The sequence below is a fragment of the Bubalus kerabau genome, chromosome 22 (assembly GCF_029407905.1).
Source record: "Bubalus kerabau isolate K-KA32 ecotype Philippines breed swamp buffalo chromosome 22, PCC_UOA_SB_1v2, whole genome shotgun sequence".
Classification (NCBI taxonomy): domain Eukaryota; kingdom Metazoa; phylum Chordata; class Mammalia; order Artiodactyla; family Bovidae; genus Bubalus; species Bubalus kerabau.
In genome coordinates this window covers 20,978,069-21,001,170 of record NC_073645.1, presented here as the reverse complement: position 1 = coordinate 21,001,170, position 23,102 = coordinate 20,978,069, and the positions used below count along the sequence as shown (strand labels likewise).

The 23,102-nt window shown below is 47.3% G+C and overlaps 1 protein-coding gene across 1 annotated transcript in view; it reads left to right on the top strand.

Annotated features, from left to right (window-relative positions):
- The window catches only part of SLIT1 (slit guidance ligand 1), a 178,249-nt gene that overhangs the window by 5,537 nt on the left and 149,610 nt on the right, over positions 1 to 23,102 (top strand). Inside the window, exons 2-3 of the mRNA XM_055560489.1 lie at positions 14,568 to 14,639; positions 16,832 to 16,903. Coding sequence (XP_055416464.1) covers positions 14,568 to 14,639; positions 16,832 to 16,903 — 144 coding nt within the window. The remainder of the gene's footprint in view (positions 1 to 14,567; positions 14,640 to 16,831; positions 16,904 to 23,102) is intronic.

Genomic DNA, 23,102 nt, shown 5'->3' with positions numbered 1-23,102 from the left:
CCAAATGCTGTAATTATCGCCATACAAATACTTATTACCCAGAGCAGATGACGGCCGGGCTTTGGGCAGTAGCCAGGGAGCTGGGATGTGCTCAGGGTGGAGAATTGGCTCCTCTTTTTGAGCTCGAGACCCCCTCCTCTTCTTTCTGGATCCCAGCCTGCGGCGGACAAACAGCTGTTGGGCACCTGCCGTGTGTAGAGTGTCTGGAGAGGTCCAGGGTACAGATTCACTCCTCTGGGAGCTTGCAGCCTGGAGACTGGAGAAAGGTCTGTCTGTGAAAGAACAGATGCGTAAGGATGCTCACAGGGATGCAGAGCACAGCGGGTGACCAGGGCAGCCTTGGGTGTGAAAATGGTCTGGTTTGAATCTTGGCTTCATCAGCTACCACTTGAGAAAATGCAGCTGGTTCACGAGTGACTCAGTTTCCTCATCTGTAAAATGGGAGCATTTACCTTGTAGGGCTGTGACTTCAGATGAAATAGTGCATGTAAGATGGTTAGAATAATGTTGGCATGTAGAAAGTACTCCATGGATGTTAGAGATGAGGAGATGGGAGTGAGACATAGAGGAGGAGATGAAGCCCTGCGGGAGGTGGGATTTGAACCGGGCCTTGAAGGTTGGGCAGGAATTAGGTGGGGGAGTGGTGAAGCCAGGGCAAGGGTGTCTGGGGGCATCCAGAGATGAGTGCCGTACGTTTGGGAAGGAGAGTGAGGAGCAGACCCAGCTGATGGGGTGAATGTTTGAGTCAGTGAGTTCTGAGAGAGGAGACTGAAGTAACAGGTGGGCACAGGCCACGGGAATGAGGAGCCATTGGAGGTTGTGTGTGTGTAAAATTTTATATTATTATTATTATTTACTATTTAGTGATGTTTAATAAATCTACAGAGGTGTGCCGATATCACCATGGCCCAATTTTAAAATATTTCCATCACCCAAAAAGATTCCTTGGTTCATTGTAATTTTTAATTTTGTTATAATTTCAAACACCAAAGAGTTGCAACAAAAGAATATCCCTTATCCAGACTCAGTTGTTTGTATTTTGCCCACTTTACTTTATCATATGTTACACACACAGAAACACACACACACTTTGTTTTCCCTGAACCATTTAAGAGTAGATTGGAGGCATAACTTTTTTCCTCTAAATATTTCAGTGTGTATTTTTCTAAGGACAGTAAGGCTATTAAAATCAGAAAATTTAACATTGGTACAATATTATAATCTACTCCATGGTTCACGTTAGAATTTCATCAATTGTACTAATAATGTCTTTTGTAGCTTTTTTTTTTTTAGTCTAGGTTCAGAATCCTGTCCAGGATCACACAGGGCATCTGCTTGTCATGGTTCTTTAGTCTCTTTTAATTTGGACCAGTTCCTTAGCCTTTCTTTTTTTCGACCTTGACATTTTGGAAGAATACTGGCCAGTTATTTTGTAGAATGCCCCTCAGTTTGGCTTCATCTGCTCTTTTCTCATGATGGCATTCAGGTTACACATTTTTGCCGGAATGCTAAACAAGCAATGTTGTGCCCTTCTCAGTGGGTGATGTCAGAAGATACATGATGTCAATTTGTCCCAATATTGGTGATTTTAGCTTCAGATTACTTAGTAATTTGGTGTCTTCTTGGCTTCTCTGCTCAAAAGTTACTATTTATCTCTTGTTATTAATAATTAATTTGCCAGCAGATACTTATACATGTAAATTTCCTGCTCATCAAACTTTTATTCACTAGTTTTAGTACCACTGATGAGAAATTTCCGACTCCGTCATTTTTTCTCTATGTGTTACCTGGCATTCTACTGTAAGGAAGAACTTCAACTTCTCCATCTGTTTGTTATTTATTTGGAATGGTGTGGACTGCAGATTATTATTTCATTCATTGGATTATAATTTGTGAAAATGTTAGATGTTCACCTGCTGCTGCTGTCACTTCAGCCGTGTCCGACCCTGTGCGACCCCATAGACGGCAGCCCACCAGTTGGTTATGCTGACTGCGATTTCTGACAGTGGATATTCTATCACTGCTGTGTTTTCATTCTCTTAAAAAACACTTTTATTTTTAAAACAATCTTAGGGACTTTCCTTGTGATCCAGTGCTTAAGAGTCCGTGCTCTCAATGCAGGGAGCCTGGGTTCGATCCCTGGTCAGGGAACTAGACCCAAGCACTGCAACTTAAGAGCCTGCCTGCCACAGCTAAGACCTGGCACGTCCAAATAATAAAACAAAACAAAAGCAGAAAACAGAGCAATTTTAGACTGTTAGAAAATTTGCTAAAATAGTAGAGAGAATTCCCATACACCCTTTATCCAGCTTCCCGTGTTAACATCTTTCTTAATCATAATTCCCTGATCAAAACCAAAAAATTAACATTGGTACACTACAGTTAGCTTAGACTTTATTTGCATTCCGTTAGTTTTCCCACCAATGTCTTTTTCTATTACAGGATCAATCCAGGATCCCACATTGCACTTAATTGTCATTTCTCCTTAGTCTCCTTCAATCTGTGATAATTCCTAAGTCTTTCATTGTTCTTTATGATCTTGACATTTATAAAAATAACTAGTTATTTATTTTGTAGACTGCTCTTCAGTTTGCATTTGGTGTTTTCTGTTTTGTCAAGAATGCTACCAAGGTGATGTATTCTTCCCGGAGCATCCTATCAGAGGTGGGTGACATCAATCTGTGTCATTGCTGGTGATGTTAATCTGGATCTCTTGGTTAAGATGGTGCCTGCCGGGTTTAACCACTATAACATTATTTTTACATTTGCAATTATTAAATACTTGGAAGGAGATACTTTGAGAGTATGAAATATCCTTTTTGTCCTCAAATTCTCACCTACTAATTTTAGCATCCATTAATGGATGTTGCCTGCAACCATTACTATCCAATTTTGCTTTTCTATTTCCCTCATTCCTTCTACATTTATTAATTGTAATTCTTCTGTAGGGAAGAAAAATCTTATTTCTTTTTAAGAAGGTGGTTTTCTTGATGGGTGCCTTGGGTTTTGAGTTTCCTGAGGGCAGGGACTGTGTCTCGTGTATCTTTGTATTTCCATCTCCTGGTGCATCGTAGTTGTTAAAAAAAAAAGTGTTTAATTAATTTTTTTTAAAACCTGTGGTAGGATATTTCATGATCCTGATCTTTGTTTTAGGAAATATGATCATTGTGGTAGGCTGAATAATGATGCTCTAAGATTTCCACATTCTAATCACTGGAACCTATGAATATGTTACCTTATTGGGCCAAAGGAACTGGGAAGATGTGATTAAGTGGAAGATCTTGAGATAAGAGATGATTTTAGATTATTTGAGAGGGCTCAACAAAATCATGGACTTCCCAGGTGGCACAGTGGTTAAGAATCTGCCTGCCTATGCTGGAGACAAAAGAGATGTGCATTTGATCCCTGGGTTAGGAAGATCCCATGGAAGAGAAAATGGCAACCCACTCCGGTATTCTTACCTGGAGAATCCTATGGACAGAGGAGCTTGGAGGGCTACAGTACATAGGATCACAAAGGTCAGACATGACTGAGCAACTGAGCACGCATGCAGCAAAATCGCAAGTGTTCCTTAAGAGAGGCAGGAGGGTCAGAGTCAGCAGTGGGAGAAATGTGACGATGGAAGCTAGCGATTGGACTGATGTGAAGAAGGGGCCCTGAGCCTAAGAATACAGGCGGCCTCTAGATGAAAAAGGAAAGGGGGTAGATTTTCCCCTAAAGTCTCCAGAAAGGATAACAGCCCCGGGAGCATCTTGACTTTAACCCAGCGAGATTGATTTTGGACTTCTAATCCCCAGAACTGTAAGATAATACATTTGTCTTGTGTTTAAGTGGACTTCCCTGGTGGCTCAGACAGTAAAGCGTCGGCCTACAATATAGGAGACCCAGGTTCGGTCCCTGGGTTGGGAAGATCTCCTGGAGAAGGAAATGGCAACCCACTCCAGTATTCTTGCCTGGAAAATCCCACAGATGGAGAAGCCTGGTAGGCTACAATCCATGGGGTCGCAAAGAGTTGGACACGACTGTGCGACTTCACTTCACTTTGTTATAGCAGCGGCAGGCATCTACTATAGCCCTCAAAGGGTTTGGAGGGTACCGTAGAGGCCAGGGAATGAGAGGAGGCAGACCTGGACTGAGGCTGAGAGTACAGAAAGAGCAAATGCAACCATCATGAGTGACCCCATGGCCCAAGCCTGGGAGAATGATCTTGCAGAGTAAAGTTGGGGAGGGTGACTGATCCTTGAGGAGAAGCCGTGAAATTGGCTTCTCTTCTTTTGTTTGAATTGCCAATAAAAACTAAGTGAAAAAAATAACCCTAGAGGTAGGAACAGGGGAAGGTGACTCTGTTGTGTTCAGACTGGAGAGACAGTTGGAAGGGTCTCCTGGGGAAGCGGAGGAATCCATGAGGGCAGTGGGACAGAGACATCAATGGAAAAAAGAATCTCCTGGGAAGCTGGTGTAAATGCAGATTCCCGGGCCTGTTCCAGAGTTGTTGAGTCAGTAGGTCTTAAAGGCAAAGGCCATTTTGATGATTCGGCTGTGGGAGGAGCTGTGAAACACTAATTGGTGCTGGGGTTTCCTTGTAAAGAAAGTGCATCCGTTGAAGGCAGGAGGACTGCCCAAAGGGCAGCTGGAAGGGAGAGCCACCAGGGAGGAGCTGGGGAGGAGCAAGAAGAGCTTTCATTCTGGATTTAATGCAGGGGTCGACTCAACGTTTGTGATTCCCACCTGGGCGGCGCAGTTACTGCCAGAGCTGAAGAAGGCGTTTGGAGATGGGGCGGGGGAGAGGCTTAACCGTGTGGAGAGCAGCCAGTCTGTCTGAGGACAAGGGCCAAGGAACGCTCTGGGGCTGTGACTGGGGTCACTGGCAAAGCTGGGCAGAACGGTTTCCCGGGAGAAGTGGAAGGCGGAAGCAGATGGTGGGGAGCGAGTAGGTGGTGAAGAAGTTTGCGGGAGGAGAGAACAAGCACAGGCGCTTCTCGGGAGGGAAGCCGCTCAGAGATGTTCGCAGAGAGGCTGGTGGATGGGAGTCCCGTTTTGGGGAGAGGGAGCAGGGAGCCGACTGTGGAAAGGAAGCCGAGCCCTGGGGAGAGGGGGCAGGATGGACCTATGCCAGGTCGAAGAGCGGAGGTGGAGAGCATCAGGGAGGGAGTTGTGGTGGTGTTGGTGGTCACCATCCACAACCCTTACTTTGTGTGCAGACTCCGACCCAGATGCTTTACTCAGCGTCCACTTTCACTCCTCATAACCGTCCTGGGAGGAAGGCATTATAATCTTCCTTCAGTATCCCGAGGGACTGGTTCCAGTACATACACCCACCCACCACCACCAAGGTACCAAAATCCCCCACACTCAAGTCCCTTTTGTAAAATGGTGTACTATCTGCATATCACCTACTCACATCCTCTCCTGTACTTTAAATCATCTCTAGATTACTTATCATACCTAATATGAGATAAATACTATATAAATAGTTGTAAATACAATGTAAATGACATTGTGTTTTGGAACTTTCTGGAATTTTTTTTTTTGGAATACTTTTGATCTGCGGTTGGTTGATTTTGTGGAGTCGGAACCCGCAGAAAAGGGGGAGAAAAGCCGGCTGTACTTAACCATAGCTTCTTAGCTGAGAAGGTTCAGAGAGGTGGAGCCATCTGTCCTGGGTCAAACAGCCAGCTGGTAAGTGGTGCTCTGAGACTCGAGGCTCTGAGATGTGTTCATATTTAATTTTTTTTAACTTTATTTATTTTTTTGGTTGTGTTGGGTCTTCATTGCTGGGTGCAGGCTTTCTCTAGCTGTGGCGAGTGGGGATTACTCTTTGTTGTGGTGTGTGGGCTTCTCATTGTGGTGGCTTCTTTTGTTGCGGAGCACTGGCTCTAGGTCCACGGGCTTCAGCTGTTGCAGCTCTCGGGCTCAGTGGTTGTGGCACACGGGCTTAGTTATTCCACTGCATGTGGAATCTTTCTGGATCAGACTTTGAACCTGTGTCTCTTGCACTGGCGTCGGATTCTTATCCACTGTGCCATAAGGGAAATCCTGTATTTAATTTTTAAATTTGACAATCCATCTTGATAAAGCCTGGCTTTATTCATTCATTCATCAGACATTCATTTAGCACCTACAAAACCTCTGTCAGGGCTCAGCCCTAGGGCGTAAAGGGGCCAAGATTGATTCTTGCTTGCACGTGTTTACTGGCTGGAGCCAAGTTGCAAGCTGGCATAGGGAGGGGTGTCCAGCTGAGGGGTTGGGGAATGCCGGCAGTTGGTGTTGCAGGTGAAGGTCAGGGTCAGGGAGTTAGCTGATGGGTACCCTCTCAGGGGCCTGGGGTGGGCAGTGAGTGGAGAGGGGGCTTGCAGGTGCTGGACATGGAGGCTTGGTGGCTGGAAGTGGGGCCTGGCTCTAGGGTTGTGGTTTCGGGGCAGGCCACAGACCTGAGAATGGCATTGGCAAGAAGAAAATTGGACCTCAATAGTGAAGGGACTGGGGTGCACTTTGGGCCTCAGAACAGAATACACCATGGAGTTGGGATTAGTTGCTGAGCCCTGATCACCTCCCACCCATTAGGGCAGCTACCATAAAAAACCAGGAAATGACAAGTGGCAGCGAGGATGTGAAGAAATTGGAACCCTTTTGAGTTGTTTTTGGGAATGTAAAACAGGGAAATTGCTGTGGGTAACAGTATGATGATTCCTCAAGAAGTTAAACATAGAATTACCATACAATCCAGCAAGTTCATGTCTGGGTATATACCCAAAAGAATTGAGAGCAGGGTCTCAAAGATATTTGTACACCCATGTTCATAGCTGGATTATTCACAATAGGGTGGAAGCAACCCAAGTATCCACTGATGGATGAATAGATAAACAAAACCTGTAGACATGCAATGGAATATTATTCAGCCTTAAAAAGGAAGGAAATTCTGACATATGCTATGCCATGGATGAACCCTGAGGACATTGTGAAATAAGCTAGGTCTCCCTATCTGAGATACCCAGAGTAGTCAAATTCTCAGACAAAAGTGGTTGTCAGGAGCAGGGAGTTCGTGTTTAACAGGTGTAGAGTTTCAGTTTCACTGAATGAAAAAGTTCTGGAGGTCTGTCGTACAACAGTGCAAATGTACTTAACATTACTGAACTGTGCACTTAAAAATGGTTAAATGACAAATCTTGTTATATGTATTTTATAGCAATTAAAGTTAAAAAAAAAACACCCCAAAACCCGGACCCTGGAGTCAGACATTATAGGGTTCAAAGTCTTATGTTCTCAACCTACTTACCAGCTGGCTGATCTTGAGCCGTTACTTAAATGCTTTATGTCACAGCCAGGTGCTATTATGAGGCTTAAATGAGCCCCTTGCTTGTGACAGCATAGATATTGCTAGTCCTCAAGCCAAGGAAACAGGATGGGAGTCCAGGAGTCTGGGCAGACCAGGATGTATAGCAGATCAGCTCTGGTGCAGGGCCCCTGACTTTCTCATCTTTGGGGTTTCTTGACTGGTTACATGGTGGAGAGTGGCCTCAGTCCTGGAGTTAGCGCCAGGCCCGTGGGCTCCACTGAGGGGGTGGAGGAGCCTCTGGGTCATGATCCACTGAGGCTTGAGGACTATGCGGAAGGCTGGGAGCTGATGGGAGTACGTGCCAGGCCTTAGCTGCAATGTGTGGGGAGCAGCCAGGCTCCTTGGGCAGGATTGTTCTTCCGGCTTCTACTTAGTGAACATCTACTGTGTGCCAGGCACCCTCACAGGTGATGGCTTACAGATGTGGCCTCTGCCTCTCATAGCCTGTCAGGGGAGGCTGGCCGTTACCAAAGGACCTCGTATTAAACACACCTTTAGATCTGGAGGAGGAGCTAAGTGAGGTCTTTGAGGAGGTGGTGGAGAGGAAGGGACATTTGAGTTGAGGCCTGTAGGACATGAGGGCTGAGCTAGCTGTGGGTGTTGGTGGGGAGGAGGAGAGCAAAGGCCCTGAGACAGAAGGGCTGGTTGTTGAAAGTGGAGGAGCAGGGCGGCTGAAGCCAGGGGGCTGGTATTTTTCTAATAAATGGACTGAGGAAAAATCAGCCTTTTAACCTGTGGGCTATGGAACGGTTGTTGGTGAAACAGCAGTGTTCTCTGCTTGTAAAGCTTTCCTTGGTGGATGCCCATTTGGGGAGAGTATTTCATAATTAGTGTCAGTTTTCTTTTTCTTTTTTTTTTTTTTTGAGTCAAGGAGTTGAGAAACGTGGAAAACCCACCCAACCCAATGCTATTTGGAATATGTCAGTTTTAATGCAATTTATTCTTGGATTCAAGAAATACCTACTGAGACATCTTCTCAGGTATTGAGTGCATGTACTGTGTTAGGCCCTGGAGATACAATAATGAGGAAAAACTGACCTCCTGTGTCCTCAGGGAGCTTATACCCTCATGGCAGGGGGGTAGAGACATCAGTCAAGGAACCCCCCAGATCCATGTAAAATTGCCCCTGATGGGGGCTGCAGAGCAGAGGGAGTGCCCTGTGGGCATGTGTGGGGAGGCTGGACCAATTGGGAGGATTTAGTTAGTCAATGAGGAAGGAGGGAATGTGTAGGCAGAGGGAATGGCAAATTCAAAGGCCCTGCCATCCGAGGGCACCAATTGGAATATGGAACATGGGGGCAGCCACATGAGAGCTTGAAGTCCATGTTAAGGAGATTTTGTCTTGATTCCAAGAGCAATAGGGGTTCATTGAAGGGCTTAAGTGGGGAGTGACATGATCAGATTTGCATCTTGAAAAGATCACTCTGGCTGTGGCCTGGAGAACAGATTGGAAGGGAGCCAGAGGGAATGAGGGGAGACTGCTTGTGTGACCCTGGGCGCGCCTTGCAGCCCATCCACCCGCAGGTGGGGGTGGGGGGCCCCTCCGCTGCTGTGGGGGCAGCAGCTGGGCAGGGAAGTTCTTCCTTCCCTGGGTTCTCCCATTTGACTATACAGACACTCAGGGCTATGGATTTGGCCAGGGTAGGATTTCAAAGGAACTAAGAAATACAGTCCCTCAGCCTCGAGGCTTATTCACAGAGTGTGTGTTCAGTTTTTGGAGACCTGGCAGGAAGGGAACTTAGACGGTGCTGAGCCTCCCCATCACCACTGTAGATTTTGGCCCTTGATGGGGGAACCAGCGCCAGGAGTGGTGGTCCTCACCCCCATCCCCCATCCCCGGCGCCGTGAGAAATGCTTGTGAAGTTCGAGGAGCCCCCAGAATACCCCAAGAGGGGCCCAGGGTGTTTACTCGTGCAGCTTTAGGAAATCCAAGGGTTTCTTTTGGTTTATCACAAACATCCAGACGCTAGGGATCAGATTCTTGTTTCCTGAGAGGATTCAAGAAATCCTGGTGTGTTTTTGTTTTTTCCTTGGTAATTTTGCTTTAAAGGATTTTCTCCAAAATCTTTTACCACCGAGGTTTTCCTTTCAGGTTGAGACCACACAGGAACAGATGGGAATCAGAGCCATTTGCCACTGGAGTGTCTTTCCTCCTGGTGAGAAGGATCGGGGAGGAGGATGGATGCAGACTCATTACTTTTGGAAGAGGGAAGACCGTCTCAGGGTGTCTGCAGCATCTGAGGGTCTGCAGGGCAGGAGCAGCTGCCTCTTCCCTGCTCAGCGTGGTCCAGCTAGGCCAGCACCAGCCTTCTAGTGGGGCTATGGTCCTTGTGGGAAACAAAACAGCACCAACAGTAGTAGTAAGAGTAATCACATCAGGCAATATTGATGTAGAGAGCATTTATGTATGCCAGGCACTGCTCTTGGTGCTTTAGACGTAGTCAAGTCATTCATTTAAACCTCACCACATCTCTAAGAGGTGGGTGTTATCATTGTCTTCATTTTACAAATGGGGAACCTGAGGCACAGAGAAGTTGAACTTTGTGCCCAGGTCACACAGCTAGCAACGGTAGAGCAGGAATTTGAAGCCGGATAATCTGCTTTGAAGCCCGAGCTCTTAGCCACCTGACAGTGTTGCTTGGGTAGAGCCCATGGTCTTATCATAGGGCTCCAGGATGTCCTATCTAAGTTGTTCTCAGCTCTGTCCAAGGCACGGTTGCTCAAAGTGAGGGGTGGGATAGACAGAATCCAGCAATGCAAGACCTTGTGATGAAGGGGAAAGAGCTGGACGTGCAGTGGCCTGGATGTGGTTTCATCCCAACCCCACTGCTTATGAGCTGCGTGGCATGGGGGAAATTTCGTCACCAATTTCTGCCTCAGTTTCCTTATCAACATGATTCATCTCATAGGCTACTCTGTGTGGTGAGATGAAATGAAGTATGCTTAGAGGTGGCTCAGAGCCTGCACACAGAGGTGCCCAGTAGAGAGAAGTGCTGGATGTGGGCTCTGGTGGCAGGAACCTTGGGGAGCCCAGGGTAGCGCTGCGTCCTAACTTCTTCCTGAGAAGCGAGGCTGGGAATTGCCCTCAGAGAGGGCCCACCCCATTTGGCTGCTCTGGATGCAAAGGTCTGAAGGTCACAGTAGTTTCTCCGGTTTTTCCCAGGCGGCTTGCCGGGGAGGGGTCTCCATGGCAACACTCAAGACCACCTGTTATAGGAATCAGGCACTGGCGAAAAATGACCTCCTTGCCTCATTCCAGCAGCCTGTGCGGAGGGTTCCAGGGGAAGTGGCCTTGCCAGGTTGAAAACTCGATCCTGGTGGGCCGCTTGGTTGTGGGGAGAGAATGGGGACAGTGGAGGCCATTCTGTCAGGCTAAGTGGCCGTTATAACTTCTTAAGCTGCAGCCCGGGACCTGGAGCCCGATGAGAGCTGCGACTGCCTCACAGGCTGTCTTCTTGAGGGCTCTCCCTTGAGAAGAGGCACTCGATTTAACTCTGGGTTAGAGAGCAAGGCTGATGGGGGAGGCCGGGAGCGGGTGGGCTGACCTCTGTCGACATTCTTGCCTGGAAGCCACCAGCAGGGCCTCCAGAGAGAAGGGCTGTGTTTGCTCTGCTGTCTGCACCATTGTCCTCCTCTGTCTGCCTGTCCCAGGTCTTTTCTGGAGTGGAGAGGGGGTGCAGGAAGTGAGGAGGAGAGGTTGGAGTCCATTGATGGTTGAGGAATGCACCCCAGAGTCTGCTCAGTGGAGCCTGGTGGCAAAGGCGAGGAGAGAGGCAGATAAATAACAGCATCATCACCAGTCCCCTTCGACCTTCCTCCGCAGTCTGCCTGCATATGGGAGTTCCATCCTCAGGGATTCTAAGCTCCATTTGGGCTCTGCCTTGTTCAGACACATCTTAACATCTGTCTTTGCTTCATTTTGCCGTCTGTGAATTGAATAATTATTGTAGTCAATTGCTTGATGAACCATGGTTGCCATGAGAAGGAATGAGTGAATGATTGTAAAATTCAACAGATTTCTCATGACCTTTGGCTGAGTAATTCCATTTCCAGGAACATATTCCTCCCAAATGCCCGCTGAACTTTATGTGGTATTATTTATTATTGAACAATATCAAAACAGTCCATGTGTTCCAGTAACAAGGAATCAGGGCATGCCCCTTTACTTGATATATCCAATGAAGGGGATCCTTCATTTCGATCAAAATCATAAGTGGAGATTGAGCAGGGGATGACATTGTAGAAGATGTGTATACCATTTACGTCTCACTGTTGTATCTTTAGAACCTTGCAAAATGGCTTTGCGAATAGCAAGTCTTCAAAAAATATTTGTCAAATTATCTCCACAATATAAAAGTTGTATCCAAAGGCTTGAGAGAAAATATTCCAGAATATTAACAGGGGGTTCTTTCTGGGTGATGAGCTTATGCATGATTTGAAATTTTTCTTTATTCTTCAGGAAATTGAAAAAATTCAATAAAGTACACATATTGCTCTTATTTTTCAGTGCCATAACTTGCCTATTTTGTTGGCTTAAAAAAATATAGATCTCTTAAAAATTCAAACAACGTAGAAAAAAGGAATGTGGCAAATCACCCCCAGCAAACTCATTCTGTGCGTCTCTACTTATAGCCTGTGAGTTTTTACATAAAGGGGCTCAGGGCGTGCAAGCTGTATTGAGACTCTTTTCCCAAGTGCTGCATCAAGGAGTCTTCTCTGGTCAACACAAGGGAATCTCTACCATTTTCAATGGCTGCATGGCATTCAGTTTCACAGAGGCATTGAAACTTAACGAAGTGCTGCTCTGTCGCCCTCCACTTAAATTTCATATTTTTGTGCTTATAATCAAAGCTAATGTAACTTTATAATCAACAACCTTGAGGTTTGGGGTTCAGGGATGAAAGTTTCAACAGGACAGCCCAAAGGAGGGGACCAGGTTTCAGGACTTCAAGAAGACATTCTCATTGTTTGAAGCAGGGTCGTGTTGCAGAAGGAGCCTCAAAGAGAGGCTCAGAGGTGGCTGTTTCAGGGGAGAGTGTTTAGTTCAACAAAAAGAGTCCTTTACTTTCAAAAGAACCCGTCTCGCTGGAGAAGCCATCTCTAGCATTTAGAGCAGGAAGGGCTCTGTTACCTTGGACAGGCCTCAAGCCCCTTAGAGAAATCCTGTTAGAAAAGAGGTAAGGAGCAGGGAAAGAGTTTTTCCAGCTGCTCTGAAGGATCAGGAGCCAGGCTCAGGGGAAAGGCAGAGACAGTGATGGGTTGAATGAATTACCGGCTTGTCAACCTGGGGAGAGACCCTGGCCTGGTGGGAGGAAGAAGGCTGGGCTCCAGGATCCAATGACCACGGGTTGGGATCCCTGCTCTTTCATCACCGGATGTGACCTCGTTGAAGGTGCTGCACCTGAGACTCTCTTCTCATCTGTAAGACACAGTAACTGCCTTCCAGCGTCTTGTGAGGGTGCACACAAAGCCCAGCTCCTAGAGTGTGTGGAAACCAATATCACCTTGGTTTTGGTGGAAGCAACTCTAGAACATCACACTTCCAAAACACTTTTAGGAAAGGGAGCTTGGTGTTTTTCAAAGTAGCTTGGACTTGGCTTGGGACAGTGGCTCTAGCTGGAACCTTTGACCAAAGTTGGTAAATGAGGAGACTGGGCTGCAGGTAACTCTGTGTGTGTGTGTGCGCGTGTGTGTGTGTGCGTGTGTGTGTGTGCGTGTGTGTGTGTGTGTGTGTGTGTGTGTATGCGTGTGCGTGTGTTGGGATGGGTGCTCTTGGGTTGTTGTTAAGTGTGTCGGGGACCATGATGATGGTGAGAAAGAGGAGGAGGCCGTGTGACTGGGAGCACGGGGCTGCACAGGAAGACAGGTCAGGTGTGAAGGTGACAGCTGGGTTTGGAGCTGGGCCTGAGTGAGAGTCCGCTGTGTGTGGCTCCATGGACAAACTCTCTTGGGAGTGGAGTGCCTGACCTCTGGAGTGGCTTCCCTTTCTGAGGCTGGAGCAGGTTCCCGTGAAGAGGAATGGCCTGCAGAGGCTGAGTGAGCTTTCCTGGGAGGCTGGGTGAAAGGGGGAAGGAGGTGAGGCCAGTCAGTCTCTGGGGTGGGGTCCATGTCCAGGGTGCCCAGGGCGTGATTGGGAGGGCGAGGGAGGAGCATGGCCTTGGGAGGGAGGAAGAGCTGGAGGCCAGGACGGTGTGAGGGGAGGAGCCACTGAAGTCGTGGGATCAGGGCTCCCTGCATGGGCCTTGTCCTCCTGTCCCCTCTGCAGCACTGGTCTCAAGCAGCTCCTGTCCGGAGCCACGCTGGCTCCCTGTCTGTCCTCTGCTTGCTTTCTCAGGCCTGCTTCAATCAGAACCCACCTTCCCCCAATCCTGCTTCCCATGGCTCCCAACCTTCAGCCTGTCTCCTCCCCTGATAGCCACACATTCCAGATTTTCTCCTTTCCTGGAACATTCGCACCATCTCTCTTGCGGTGGCTCTGCCTTGTCTTTGGGGCCTCAGCTTGAGCCCCACTTTCTCAGCTCCTTTAGTGTCACAGCCCTCTCTGCTGTCTCCTGCTCTGAATATGGATGACTCGTGGGAGCCAGGGCCGCCAGGTGATGGTAGTGGTGCCCCCAAAGGGGTGCTTTCCACGTGTGGGCCACGCTCTTTACTTGTTTATGCCTTATTTTAATCCTGTGAGATAAACAGTTATTATCCCCAGTTTACAGATGAGGAAACTGAGGCTCAGTGGCGATTCTGCCTGAAGAGCCTCTCTAACTAATTTCCAAGTTCTTTCCTGTGTGAATGTCTTGTCTTTTCAACGAGACTGAGCTATTTCAAGGCAAAAGCCATGATTTGGGGTTCTGGAGCACTCCCAGTAGTGAGCCTGGGCCCTAAGTGTTCCTGTTGGTTGAACATCTGCTGCAAAGAGGTCTTAGTTTATTTTTAAAAAATTTTTATTTATTTTTTATTTTTTGGCTGCACTACTCAGCATGAGAGACCTTAGTTCCCTGACCAGGGATTGAACCCATGCCCCCAGCAGTGGAAATGCAGACTTCTAACCACTAGAGCACCAGGGAAGCCCCCCAGCTTTCTAGGACAACATAGACTTGGGGTCCTGGAGCTTGGCTGGAAGCACCCAGTCTCATTGGTGAGATGACTGAGCCATGTGGAGAGGCAGCCTGGAGCTGAGCGCCAGCCTGAGGCCCACCATGGGCAGCTCACCATCTCCCTCTCTCCTCTCCTCCACCAGGGAACTCAATGGCAACAACATCACTCGGATCCACAAGAACGACTTCGTGGGACTCAAGCAGCTGCGGGTGCTGTGAGTATGAGATGCCGCCCCTTGTAACCTTTCTCCTGCCCTCCCTGCTCATGTGGTCTCATGGTAGAGCCCTGGCTGTGGATCGTAGGGCTGTAGGCCAGCGGGGCCCCTCCCCTGCGTAGTCAGTCTTGGGGTGACGTGAGCAACATGTCAAGGTGCTGCTAAGTCCTGACCCAGAGTGGCCACTGCCTCACACATAACTGAGAAAACTGGGTGTGGAGCGGGTACCAGTGGTCACTGCCTGGCAGGGCCTGGGCAGATGGGTCTGCCTTGTCCATTGGCTGGCTGCTGGGGTGAGGGAAGACCAGGTCTGCTCAAGCTGCCAAAGCAAAAAGCCACAGACTGGGTGGTTAAACAACAGAAATTAATTTTCTCACAGTTCTGGGGGCTAGAAGTCTAAGGCCAGAATGCCATCGGGGTTGGTTTGGGGAGGCCTCTGCTCCTGGCCACCTTCTTGCTGTGTCCTCAAGTATCCTTTCCTGTGTGTGTGCACAGAGATATCTCTGTGTCTCTTCTTCTTATGAAGACACCAGTCCTGTCAGACTAGGGCCTCACCCTTAAGATCTCATTTAGCCTTAATTCTGTACCTGAAGGCATTACCTTTAAACAGAATCCCAAGAACTTCCATGTATGAGTTCTGGGGAGGAGAATGGCCCGATGCAGTCTATAAGAGTCTCCACAGCTCTTTTGAACTTGTGCCCCAGAAAGACTTCCCAGCGAGGCCACAGATACTTTGATTTGAGGAGGAAGTTACGGGGGCAGCTGAGGACAGAGGTGACCCCTTCAGGTGGCTGGCAGTGGCAGTCATTGGAGGTGGCAGGTATGGCTTTGTTGGGCTTGGCCACCAGCCAGCAAAGGAGTTACCCATGGCACCTGCCTTGTCAGGCTGGGCAGGGTTGAGGAGTGAGGGGAAGGGGTGGATCCCTTCACCTCTCCTGCTTTGAATGTCTCAGCTTACAAACTCCGGTGTGCAGGGAAGAACTGCAGTTCTTTATTTTCTCTACTTCAACTCAGTTTCTACTTTGGGCCAGTTTCAACATCCCACCTGGCTGGCAAGGAAATTCATTATGGTCCTAGGGTCCCTCATTCCCTACTCCCGGGGTAATGCAGGGGTCCTGGGCCCTAGCTCTTTCAGAGCGATTGACTTTGTGGCTCGGAAGATCTTTGGAGGAGCTGGTGAGCCTGTGGTTGATCCTTCTGGGATCATAGCTGTCCATCACTGTGGAAGGGGTTTCTGATTCTCCAGAACCCCTGACTCTGACCCCTTCCCAGGCTCCAGGAACATCCTCTGAGTCTGGGGAAGCCCCCTTTCCATCTTGGTGTTACCCCACCCCCACACCCAGTCCCCAGCCTCCAGCATAGCCTCCTCAACAGCCCAGGTGTTTGGACACAAAGCAGAGGAAGAGAAGTGTCCGGTAGCAGTTTCTGCCCTCTGCCCTGCCCCAAACCTCATCTGAGGCCCTTGTGGGACCCCATAAGCCACCTGCTTGAGGGGAGGGAGGGGAAAACATGGGAGAAAGACATACTCGATGAGCTCAGAAATTACTGTGCAGCAAGTGATCTGCTGGTGAAAAATGCTGCCCTGTCAGCCAGATGCTCTGGGTTTCAGGGAGCGTTGACAGTGAGGAGGGGCAGAGTTCCCCCAAGCCAGGTGGTTCAGTTGGCAGCAGATGTGCCCAGGCGGAGTGGGGGCGCTGGCAGAGGGGGTGTCGTTTGCCAACTGCAGAGTGTGTTTGCTGCATGTGTGGGCTGTGCCCAGTTGGCACAAGCTCCCTTCCCCCTGCCACTGGTCGGTTCCCCCTACTCTGCCCCGTGGACGTGTGCCTTCTGAGCCAGAGAAGGGCGTGTGCACCAGGAGTGCAGAGCTAGCCCCTGCTGTCTGGGCACCAGCTTCCCTGAGCTTGCCTTTGGAGCAATGGCCTAATGTTCTGGTTCCCCATGGCCTTCTGCCATGCTAACAGCTTCAGAGGGTCAGTATTGGTCAGGGCTGGAAGCACAAATTGCTGTCAGGGCTGAGTGTGCTGAGGAGCCTGTGTTGGAAATTTGTGGAGCTGGGAAGAAGTGTTAACTCAGGCCAGGGCTCAGGAATGTGTGGTCTCGGGCACTGCTCCTGTTTCACTCCCTTGTGCCAGCTGTTTCTAGGAGTCCTTGTCCACCATCCTGGAGCTGTCCTTGTCTCTTTGCTTCCCCAGGCAGCTGATGGAGAACCAGATTGGAGTGGTGGAACGAGGGGCTTTTGATGACATGAAGGAGCTGGAGCGGCTGTGAGTATCCATGGGTGCTGGCTCAGGAGGGCGGTGGGGGCTGGCAGAGGGGCTGAAGCAGGTTGAGCCTGGTGGGAGGAGCCAGTGCAGCACACCCAGCCTGCCTCCTGCCTGCAGAGGGGCTAGGGGCAGCGGCAGCGTGAAAGGGGTTGCAGCGTCATCGTGAGATGATGGCAAAGACAGCTGGAGAGGTCCCCACCCCACATTCTAAGCACAGCGATCTCTGCTGTTTTTCCCTGAAAATACATCATGGCAAAAAATCCACACAGTGCAGAGGAAACGAAATTCCTTCCTATAACCTTGTACCTGAGAGGTAACCAGCCATTGATTTGTGTGGCTTGAAAGGAAGCACTGGTGCCCAGGGGACCAACTGCAGGGACGCCCCAGGAGCAGTGTCTGGGGTGCTTGGGGCCACAGCACAGAATTGAAGGTGCTATTCTCTGATTTGCATCCTTTGTTCCTTTGGGGGCTTTTGAGTTTGAAAATAGTTCTTGATCAATTTTTGCATTTCAGATTGGCAATAATGAGAAAAAAAAGGAATGTGGTATGGGTGAGGTGGGCTTGGCCACTGGCCTCATTTTTCGGCTTTGGTTTGGCTGCAGGGGTCAAGAGTTCATGCCTTTTGAATCAGAAAGTCCATTTTATTTTAAGGAAATAATCAGAAACAGAACTGAAAATATGTATATCAGGGTATTCACTGCACATTAGTTAAATCTGCATTTTTGAAGAACTGTTAAGGCCATAGGAATGTGTCCACACTTAATATAATGTTAAGTGGGAAAGGGAGGAAGTGACTTTTGTTTAAACGAAATCAACTTGTATGTGTGCAGAATACAAGAGGAAGAAAATAATTGAGATTGTTAGCTCTCATTACTTTGAGTGGTGGAATAACAGCTAACTTTAATTTTATTCATTGTGCTTTCCTTTTTTGTGGATTTTTTTCCCCCAGTGAGTTTATGATGATAATTATAGCTTTTATCGATTGCCTTACTCTATGCCAGGCACCAAGATAAATACTTTGTCCTCCAATATCTCATTTAATCCTTAAAACAACACTGTGGTCAGCGGTGTCATTCAGATGAGAAGCGGAGGTGCACAGAAGTTAAGGCACTTGCCTTATTAAATGATTATTAAGTGATTAAATGCAGAAGAGGGGATTAGAATCCAGATCATTTTGCCGCCAAAGCCTGAGCGCTTAATGGCTGTAATCTAACACCTCACTTTCCTCTTTTACTTCAAAGAAAATGAGGTATTAAGTAAATGGAAAGAAGATGATTGCCTCATCGCTTTCCTGTAGCCTGGAGAAAAACCAAGCTGAACTTTTTCTTATCCAGGTCTAAAAGCGAGCCATAAGGGGCCCAGAGCTACAACAGATATTTCGTCCCATGTTTATTTTCTTTCCAAGGCTCAGAGCAAAAGACATGCTTACGATCTCTCTGTGTGGGGTGATTTGGTCCTTACCCATTTCAGCTCTGGCTCTGGGGCTGCCATGCCCTGCAGGAGGAGAAGAGGTGGGCGGGAGTGTAGTCAGGACTGGTGGCCCTCGCCACACCTGCTGCTGACACCCAAGGGTGGGCGGGATCCTCTTTTTTGAGTCATGACGTGTAGCTGGAGACTTTTGTCCCTTCTCTCCTTTTCCTATTCTTTCTTCCTGGGTGAGTCACCAGCAGCTGCACAGCAGACTGTTCCTGCGGTATGTGGCAGCTCTGTCCCCGGGGAGTCCAGTGCCGGCTGTGGACGGCCCACACCCTCTCCTCTGACTTGTTGGAGACCAGTGGTGGATCAGTTAATCATAAAAGCTGGATAAACTAGGGAGTCATAGAAACTATCCATTTGATGTGAAAACTTATAAATGTGCATTTACTGACCTGGCTCCGTGTTTTTTTTTTTTTTCTTTCAATTTTTGCCAATGTCTTACTTTTTAGTTTGTTTAAGGCAGAGTGAGATTTTTAGAGGGCTCTTAGAAGCAATCTGGCTGGGAAATTGTGAATTTCTTTTATGACTTCCCCCTGCCACCCCCCAGTCTTTTACCCAACAACTCTTTAGTTAGCATCTTTTGTTATAGTGATTCTTTCCAAGGCAGCCAACCAGCTCTTCTAGAGATGACTCTCTTTTCACACTAGTGTTTCATTCATCTATGTAATCATCATTCATTTATATAATTATAAGTACCTCTGGCATAAGCAGGTTTGGGAACAGACATGATTGGTTCTTTCAAGTAGTTACAGACTTGAGCGCAGAAGCAGACGCGGGTGGTGCTGCTGGCCATGAGGATGGTGGGTCACTGGGCTTGGTTGTTTGATGTTGAAGGGGGCAGAGCACTCAGTCACTCTGAGTGGGCTGAGGGGGAGGAGCACGTGTAATGTGGAGTGGGAGCCACGGAAACTTCTCCCACTCGGTGGTGACTTGGGGGAGTCATTCACATTCCACTCCCCTCAGCTATCAAAGAGACAGCTCAGCCAGGCCTACAAACATATCCTCAGAACCTGAGAGCCCAGCCACGTGGTGAGATGGTGCTGGTCAAACTTTCTCCGGGGTCATTTCAGGGAGGAGATGGGAGGTTATGTGCACACTTTGTACTCAAAAGAGAAAGTCAGCTTTCCCTTCTGCCTCCCCTCCGATGCTGAGGTACTGCCTACAATGCATTTATCCCAGTGCCTGGCACGAATGAGGCTGGTCGGGGCCTTACTACCCCTGTCATTTTTCTTAGCTTTCTGCAGGTCACTCCACATGCTGGGTCCCTCCTTTGGTGTCCTTTGATTTTCCACTTTAGCAGTTGAATGTCTTTTCCTTTTAAGTGTTTTTCAGAAACTGAAGCCAGAAAAGTGAGAAAGTCTTAGGGGAAAACAAAACAAAACCCAGTGATTACCATGCAGTGTAAATATAGGATTAATTTATTGGATGAGCTTAAGGAAATTGGAGCGATCTGATATCTACTCCTGTTGCTTTAAGGATTACATTGGTGGTCCTTTATTCCCCCCAAGGCAATGATGTGTTTCCCTAGGATCCTGACCTTTAAAGTAAACTTCTTCCAGCTGGTCTAAGATTGTAACTCTAACTGTCCTGTGTTGGAAAATGGTACCTTTCTCACATGTCAGATGAAAGGTGACCTCCTAGGAGGTAACCACAGACGAATGAGACTCAGCTCGTCAAATTATATTTCCTCCTCCCTCCCAGCAGAAGAAAGCTTTTGCCTAGTTAGTTTATCATCCTCTAGAGCTATTGAAGGAGATGGTTGTGGGAAATTCAAAATATATGGTAGACTAGGGGCTCCCTGGTGGCTCAGTGCTAAAGAATCCACCTGCCAATGCAGGAGATGCAGGAGACTCTGGTTTGATCCCTGGGTCAGGAAGATCCCCTGGAAGAGGGAATGTCAACCCATTCCAGTATTCTTGCCTGGAAAATCCCATAGACAGAGGAGCCTGGTGGGCTACAGTCCGTGGGGTTAAAGAGTCAGACACGACTGAGCACCCCCACACACAGTAGACTGCAGTGCTTCTCAGCCTTGATGTGCACTCAGAGCCCTTGGGGATCTGGTTGAGATGCAGAGCCCGAATCAACAGGTCTGGGGTAGCCTGGGACATGCCTCTCTCACCAGCTTCCTAGGTAATGCTCCTGCAGGTGGTCCACGGACACGGTGTGAGTGCCAAGGTTTCGTGCTTTGTAAGTGTCATCCCCCACCTCCCACAGGCCCTGCTGTTGGGCAGGAATCCTGCACTCCAGTGTCAGAGAATTGGTCACCGAAGGTGTCAAGATGAGTCAGGTTAAACTTCACTGCCTTCCTCAGACAAGTCTGAATATTTTCTGCATTGTCTATAAGGCCACATTCCAGAACCAAACTTCTTACTCCTGCCTATGTCTATAGTACTAAATAACCTTCCAGCTATAGAAGAATTAGAAATGATGGACATACTAAAAGTAACATAATTAAAAATAGATTTGTCATTCTCTATTGTCTGGTATGGAAAAGAAAGTGAAAGTGTGAAAGTGTTAGTCACTCAGTTGTGTCTAACTCGTCTAACTCTTTGCGACCCCATGGACTATAGCCAGCCAGGCTCCTCTGTCCATGGAGTTCTCCAGGAATACTTGAGTGGGTAGCTGTTTCATTCTCCAAGGGATCTTCCTGACCAAGGAATCGAACCCGGGTCTCCTGTTTTGCAGGCAGATTCTTTTTTTTTATTAATTAATTTATTTTAATTGGAGACTAATTACTTTACAATACTGTAGTGGTTTTTGCCATACATTGACATGAATCAGCCATGGGTTTACATGTGTTCCCCATCCTGAACCCCCCTCCTACCTCCCTCCCTATCCCATCCCTCAGGGTCATCCCAGTGCACCAGCCCTGAGCACCCTGTCTCATGTATTGAACCTGGACTGGTGATCTTTTTCACATATTATAATATACATGTTTCAATCCTATTCTCTCAAATCATCCCACCCTTGCCTTCTCCCACAGAGTCCAAAAGACTGTTCTATACATCTGTGTCTCTTTTGCTGTCTCTCATATAGGGTCATCGTTACCATCTTTATAAATTCCATATATATGCATTTATATACTGTATTGGTGTTTTTCTTTCTGAGTTACTTCACTCTGTATAATAGGCTTCAGTTTCATCCACTTCATTAGAACTGATTCAAATGCATTCTTTTTAATGGCTGAGTAATACTCCATTGTATATATGTACCACAGATTTCTTATCCATTTGTTTGCCGATGGATATCTAGGTTGCTTCCATGTCCTGGCTATTATAAACAGTGCTGTGTTGAACATTGGGGTACACGTGTCTCTTTCAATTCTGGTTTCCTCAGTGTGTACGCCCAGGAGTGGGATTGCTGCATCGTATGGCAGTTCTATTTCCAGTTTTTTAAGGAATCTCCACACTGTTCTCCATAGTGGCTGTACTAGTTTGCATTCCCACCAACATTGTAAGAGGGTTCCCTTTTCTCCACACCCTCTCCAGCATTTATTGCTTGTAGACTTCTGGATCACAGCCATTCTGACTGGTGTGAAATGGTACCTCATTGTGGTTTTGATTTGCATTTTTCTGATAATGAGTGATGTTGAGTATCTTTTCATATGTTTGTTAGCTATCTGTATGTCTTCTTTGGAGAAATGTCTGTTTAGTTCTTTGGCCCATTTTTTGGTTGGGTCGTTTATTTTTCTGGAATTGAGCTGCAGGAGCTGCTTGTATATTTTTGAGGTTAATTCTTTGTCAGTTGCTTCATTTGCTATTATTTTCTCCCATTCTGAAGGCTGTCTTTTCACCTTGCTTATAGTTTCCTTCGTTGTGCAAAAGCTTTTAAATTTAATTAGGTCCCATTTTTTTTTCTTCTTTTATTTCCATTACTCTAGGAGGTGGGTCATAGAGGATCCTGCTGTGATTTATGTCAGAGAGTGTTTTGCCTATGTTTTCCTCTAGGAGTTTTATAGTTTCTGATCTTATGTTTAGCTCTTTAATCCATTTTGAGTTTATTTTTGTGTATGGTGTTAGAAAGAGTTCTAGTTTCATTCTTTTACAAGTGGTTGACCAATTTTCCCAGTACCACTTGTTAAAGAGATTGTCTTTTCTCCATTGTATATTCTTGTGCAGGCAGATTCTTTACAGTCTGAGCCACCAGGGAAGCCTGTCTGGCATGGAAAGATATCTGCAAATTGTTGAGTAAGAAAAATTCAGGTGGCTTAATGCTTTCTCTTCTACTATTTGAGGCTTTAAAAAAATATTAAGCATGCATTTTCATAAATAATTTAAAAATCTATAATGATATTTTCAATTTGAAAAAAATACCTAAAGCAATAAAACTGTTGAATCATCCTTGAGCCAAATGTGGATGAAAGCAATAAAGAATCAGAACCCTGTGGTCAGTCCTGTCCCATTAGGGTATATCTCACATTTCAAGAGTAGTCAGGTATCCAGTTCACAAACAGATACCATTTGAATCAGTGCCTGATACATTATACAGGGACTTAGAAATCTAAAGTGAAGATAATGATGGGCATGGAGGGAATAATGGAAGGAAAGATGCCCTTTTTACTGACTGCCCAGGACATGTCAGGCCCTCCACTGAGGGGCTTTCAGATGTTCTATTCTTATCCTCCCCAATGTTGGATGGTGGATTTCCCACTTTACAGATGAAGAAACTGAGGCTCAGAGAAGGTGACTCCCTGGGGTTACACAGTGACACATTAGGATTTGAA